The sequence below is a fragment of the Mesoplodon densirostris genome, chromosome 14 (assembly GCF_025265405.1).
Source record: "Mesoplodon densirostris isolate mMesDen1 chromosome 14, mMesDen1 primary haplotype, whole genome shotgun sequence".
NCBI lineage: Eukaryota > Metazoa > Chordata > Mammalia > Artiodactyla > Ziphiidae > Mesoplodon > Mesoplodon densirostris.
Genome location: NC_082674.1, coordinates 78171381 through 78177730, shown reverse-complemented (window position 1 = coordinate 78177730; position 6350 = coordinate 78171381). Strand labels below are relative to the sequence as shown.

At 47.5% G+C, this 6350-nt stretch overlaps 1 protein-coding gene across 1 annotated transcript in view; it reads right to left on the bottom strand.

The window, feature by feature from the left end:
* Positions 1-2201: 2201 nt before the first annotated feature.
* TTL (tubulin tyrosine ligase) overlaps positions 2202-6350 on the bottom strand; it is a 39262-nt gene continuing 35113 nt past the window's right edge. The window contains exon 7 of the mRNA XM_060117454.1: positions 2202-5608. Within this exon, the coding sequence (XP_059973437.1) occupies positions 5494-5608 (115 nt within the window). The 3' untranslated portion in view covers positions 2202-5493. The remainder of the gene's footprint in view (positions 5609-6350) is intronic.

Here is a 6350-nt window from a genome sequence, read left to right as displayed (position 1 = left end):
CCACCTATGCTCTCTTTGAGTTACTGCTTGCATGGTATGTTTTTTCCCATCCTTTTACTTTCACCTGTTTGTGTCTTTGAATCAAAGTGTGTCTCTTGTAGATAGTATAGAGTTTGATCATGGTTGTTTTTTTTTTTTTTTGATCCATGTTGCCAATCTCTGCCTTTTGATTGGAGTGTTTAATTCATTTACATTTAAATGAAATTACTGATAAGGTAGGATTTGTGTCTGCATTGTGCTATTTGCTTTGTAAATGCCTTATTACCTCCCCATCCCTTCACTACTGCCTTTTCTTGTTAAATATATATTTCCTAGTGTACCATTTTAGTTCCCTTGTCCTTTTTACTACATATTTAAAGTTATTTTCTTAGTGGTTAATGTGTCTTGGTGCGGATCTCTTTGAATGTATCCTACTTAGTTTATTGAACCTCTTGGATGCATTTTAATGGTTTTCATCGAAGTGGGAAAGTTTTTGACCACTACTCCTTCCAACGTGTTTTCTGCCCCCTTCTCTCTCCCTCCTTTCTTTTAGGATTCCTGTTATGTATATGTTGGTGTACATACATGTTTCTGGAGTTCTGTTCATTTTTTTCATTCATTTTTCTTTCTGTTCCTCAGACTGGATGATCTCAATTGAATTCAGATTCACTGATTCCTTCTTTTGCCAGCTCCAACCTGCTTTTCAACACCTCTACTGAATTCTTCATTTGCATTATCATACTTTTCAATGCCAAAATTTCTTTGTTCTATTTAAAAAACAATTTCTCTCTTTAATGATGTTGTCTCTCTGGTGACACATCGTTCTGTTGCCTCCTTTAGTTCTTTAAACATATTTTAAGTAGCTGAATTAAAGTTTTTATGTAGTAAGTCCAATGCCTGGGCTTCTTCAGGTATGGTTTCTATTGACTGTTCCTTCTATGGGCCATACTTTCTTTTTTCTTTGCATGTCCCGAAAATTTGTGTTGAAAATTGGAAATTTTTAATAATATGATGGGACTTTGGAAACCAGACACTCTTCCCTCTCCAGGATTTCTTGTTGTTGTTCTTTATTTAGTGACTTTTCTGAACTAATTCTGTAAAGCTTGTATTCTTTAGTGTGTGGCCACTGAAGTCTCTGCTCAGTTAGCTTAGTGGTCAACTAATGATTGAACAGAGATTTCCTCAAATGCTTAGAACGAGTACATCTCCCAGTCTTTGTCACAGGACTGTGTGTGTGTGTCTGTGTGTGTGTGTGTTGGGCATGCCTTCATGCTCAGGCAGTTTACAGCTCTGCCTTAGTCTTCACTTCCTGCTTGTGCAGATCGTCCTAATCAGACAGAGGTGAAAGCTGAGGGAATTCAGGTCTCCCCTGGGCATGTGCACAGCCCTACACCTGTGTGTGGCCTTCCATAGTTTTAGGAATATGTTGAAACTTTTCAAAACGTTTTATGGACATCTCATTCCCCATCTTTCCCTTCTAAATTTTTTGGTCAGCAGCTTCTTTGTTCCAGCTGCTAAAGCCATCTCAGTAAGTTGAGATGTTAAACAATTGCTGCTGATTATTTTTAACAAATGCACCCAGGGAAAAGGCTGCTCACACTGGGCACACTCTGAGATAGGTCACATAAAATAAGCCCTAAGATGGGGACTTACACAGAAGTCCTTAGTGAAGTCTTAGTAAGGACTTCTTGAACTTCTAGCTATTTGGGGAAGGAACCTCACTTCAGAAGTCCCTCTACCTCCATGTTTAAAGCACACATAACTCCTTCACAACCAGGGGTCTCACCTCAAAATCTGCAGAATGATTCAGACAATACACATGACATGTGAGACATGATGGACTGGATTTTGGCAGCTGAGATTATTTCAATGCTTCACCCTGGAGCAGCTCATCACAGTTTCAAAGGACAATCTGTTGGCTTATGCATTGAGTAGCATTCTGGGGTCAGCAAACAATGGCCACATATGTGCTTGTTTTTGTATGGCCTGTGTGCTAAGTTTTTTTGGCTTTGTTTTAATATTTTTTAAGAGTTGGGGAAAAGAAAGAAGAATATGCAAAGGAGAACCAGTTTAGCTTGCAACGCCTAGAATATTTACTACCTGGCCCTTTATAGAAAAAGTATGCCTACCTCTGGGTAACAGAATCATGCATTCAAATAACCAATGATATCCTAGGACAGTCAACACTCATAATAAGGTGACAGAACCAAAAGGCAAAGAAATGCTTGAAATATGATTCCTTTAATGCTCCAGGCATTTTAAACATTCATAAAATCGCCTTGTTTCAGAAGTCATTTCCTCTTAGGTACAGATTCTGTGTCCAGGATCAGAGACAGTTTTCTCCATGGCACCCATGTGCTGTGGGGACCCACTCTGGCATCTAGTCTTCTCTGGCAGAGACCCCACCACCCACAGCAGGGCTGGACGCACCCCTGCTTGACACGACCTCCGTTCTTAACGGCAACACCCTCTGCAGCATGACTGCTGCTTGCGGGTCCTGCGATCCCATCCATTTCCAGCACTACCAGATGTCCCAAGTCTGGGATGATCACCCTGAGGCACTCGTGAAACATCACGTCAGCTGGTAAGTCCACCAGCACCTGCTCCACTGCATCAGACAGACACCGAGGTACTTCCACGTCCTGGGGCAGTGGAGTTTATAGTTACCAAGGGAGTCCAGAGGGAGGAAGGGGATTTTCTCTCAATAATTTGTTTATAATCTTAACACGTATTTAGCAGATTTATAAATTCATGTCTGTTTATATTTGCTGACAAGGCTTCACAAACTGTTTAAGTAGATGAAAGCACAGCTGAGTTTCCAAAGGCTGTGACGGGGACGGCACTCGCTGTATCACGTCAGCATCCGGTCATTCTTAAAGGAATGCCTAGCCTTCTAAAAGGAATTCTTTTTTAAAGCCCTAAACCTTATCTGATTCTTCCAAGGTAATAATGTGTTTGTCCTTCCTTCTCAATCAGTGGTTCAAGGCATCTCAAAGCATGCTGATGCCTGAGGTTCTGACTTAATGGGTCAGGGGTGAGGGAGGGGGAAGGTGTGGACACCAACATTCTTTAAAAGCTTCCCAAGTGATTCCAGCAAATAGCCAGCATTGAGAACCTTGGTTCTAGAGGTTCTCCAGCCTTCCTAATCTCATGTGTCCTCACTAAATGCCCTTGAAGTAGTCCCTGGGTCAGGCAACAAGCTCTTCCATGAGATAAGAAACTAAGGCACAGAGAGGTTCACGGGCTCCTCTGATGCTGTGCAGCCAACGACAGAGTCAAGATCAGAATCGACACCTCCAGAAAACACCACCTCCTTCCCCAGCAACTGGAGACACGAACACAGACTACAGGTATGAAGACTGACTGGGGGCGAGGCATGACCACCTGTGTCAAGGATATCATGGAAGGATATGGAACAGTTCTGAGCCAACCATTCCACCTGATCGGAAATAAATGCATAAAATAGATACTTATTTGAAACCATGCGAGGAATGAAGCAGAATTTTCTCTTTAAAGCCTTCCTTCCCTCACATATATTGCTATTGATTCAGGTTTCTTAGAAAATCCATCAAGATCCAGACTGCCTACCTGGATTCTTAGCTCTGTCACCGTAAGAGACAATTCTCGAATGTCCCTGCAATTCAGGTCCAAAAGATCATCACAAATCTGCGTTCGCGTGTGATAGCACTACAGAAACCTCCACGCTTTCCCCATCACCCTACACTTTCCACGCAGGTGTGCACCTCACCATGACCTGCTCAGAAGCCCGCAGCACTAACCCATCAGCTGTGCTGGGTCTTCACAGTTCCCTTAACACGGTCTTATTTTGCTCTGGATGGAAACTTCATTATCTATATATTCTGGGTAACCGCCCGCACGTTTATTTTGTAATTCCAAACCCCCGGGAGGGCCGAGCCAGCTGGCCCCTCCTCCACTTCAGCCCGGACATCACTCTTTCACATCCCACACGCACTGCTGCACCCATTGAATCATTTCCATCATGATTCCTTTTTTCACTGTAAGCTCTCACATCTCATCATGTGTGAGGTGTTGCTTTTTCTCCTCTTTGTAAAAAAAGTCTCCCCTGGCTGCAGAACTGTTTTCTCGTGCCACGTAGAGACGAATAACGGAGCACACACGTGCCAGAGGGAAGACCCCGCCGCGCCCTGGGGAGGAGGGAGCCTGTTCAGTGGGTCTGCTGTGATTCCCAACGCACCGTTCACTCATCTTACAGTGGACACAGATGGCATACGGGGCTTCCTCTCGCTAGTGACACGGCCTCCTGGAAAGTCTGCAGAAAATTCGTCCATCCCGTGAGTAGAAACTACATCTAACGGGACACCCGTTAACCTCTGCTGACTTAAGAGATGCTGAGTGCGGCTCTGAAACCACATCTTCCCCATTTTAAGAGACTCTCCCACTCAGGCGAGACACACAGTGATTCAGAGCCTCTCCGTGATGTCGAGAGAGGCGCAGCAGACGGAGAATCTTCCCTGGAACACAACCTGCCTGTCCAGCTCCCACAGAAGGTGCTAGAAGAGCAAGAAAAACAAAATGGGGAGGAGCCCCCTGGGGTGGAGGGGAGGGGAATTCTACCCTCTCCTGACCCCTAGAAGGGTTTTTACAAAAGTTAAATCCCCCCCAGAAAAACAGAACGAAAGGGAACTTGGCCAAAGGGCATGTAGAATTCTGGTTAAAAGAGAACTGAGAATCATATTTCAAAGACTCCCCCCCACGCAACTATTAAGTGAAGCAGGATGTTGTGTTTTTTCCTCTCTCATGCTTTTTGGATGCTTACGGATTTGCAGCAAACTTGCTGCTTGGTTGCTAAAACATGCAGAGAGCAGGCTGAGGGCAGCGTTTGCTGTTTGGTGCCCAGCCCACGCCAACCCTGGCCAGTGACCAGCCAGATGCCATCAGGACCAAGATGAGCAAGCCCCCCGATGGCAAGGCAGCGTCCGCAGAGCCCAGCACCCAGGACAGTCGGTGCGCGCTTGTCCAGATGCCTGTGGGACTAGCGGGGGACACGTTGGCAACCTCCCAAGTGCTCTCACGTCCCGCCCCTGCCCCAGACAGGAGGCTGTAGCTGGGCACAGAGCTAAGGCACTAATGCAGCAGGTGGACAGACACCAACCAGATCCAACGGCTGCCACCCCGGGCAGGAGAGGCGCTGCTCACAGCACTACCTTAGGATAAAAATCAGATTTTTCAAAGGCTGAGAACGTAAAATAAGCACATCCCTGTTTTTGCCCCTCAGAAGAATATCCTGCTCTCCCACTGGCGAAATTTGCTGCAGTTTTCGAATCTCAGTAGCAGTGCCAAGAGCTCCACCTGAGAGCCCCTGGGCAAACCACCACTCCTCGGGGAAGCTGCTTTTCTTCTTCCAGCGCGTCTCTGCGGGTTGTCTCTCTTCCTCCTGTTTGGCTTGATGACGAGCGACTCGGACACTTCTCCTTCCCCCGGGGCAGCGCCCCCTCGTGCTTCTTCCGAGGCAGCTTCGAGCACCTCCCTCGGTCACAGCTTGATGAAGGCGGCCGGCTGGGACGGCTGCTGCGCCGAGCCGGGGGGCGGGAAGAGGCTGGCGACGGCTATGTCCACAATGCCTTGGCACAGCTCCGCATAGAGCTTCCTGAAACGGGTTCAAAGAGCTATTACTGAGGATGCTCATCAAAGCGCAAGCGAACAGTCAACGCTTTTTTCACCAGGATCTGCCCTAGAAATTCCACCTCACGTTTCTAAGACTGGTGTCTGCTGACCATACAGATCCTGCAGGAGGTACTGCAGGAAGAGAAAGCAGCCACTCAACAGGTATTTCTGGAAGGTCTTGCAGGTGAACAGACAAGACGACTCCTGCTCTGACTTGAACTGCAGGGGAGACAGGCAATTCCAAAGAGAACGGGGGCTGTCTTGCCTGTCTGGGGTGGGGGGACACCTGGAGGCACAGGCTCTCCCCAGGGAAAGTGCCCACGCGGTGTGGCTGAGGGGCCTTCAGGAATGACTCCCCGGAGTGACAGCTCAGCCGAGACCCCGAGAGGGAATCACGTCGGACAGAGAATGGATGATGGGATAGGAAACAGGATGAAGGAGGGGGAGCCAGACACAAAGAACGGGGGAGAGATGCGGAGAGAAAGGAGGGGGGGTGGGGAGAAAGAGAGACCTGGGCGAGAGAGAAGAGGCGCAGTGCAGATGGAAGGAGTGGTACCCACTGAGGAGAGAGAACTCAGGGCATCTGGGGAACTGGACCATCGCGGTGCGAGGCTAGGGACAAGGCAGGGGCCAGGCCGTGCAGGGTTCTGATGCCACGTGCAGGCGTCTGGACTTCAGCCAGAGGCAATGGAACCACCATAGCAGAAAAGCTAAGGAGGAAAACC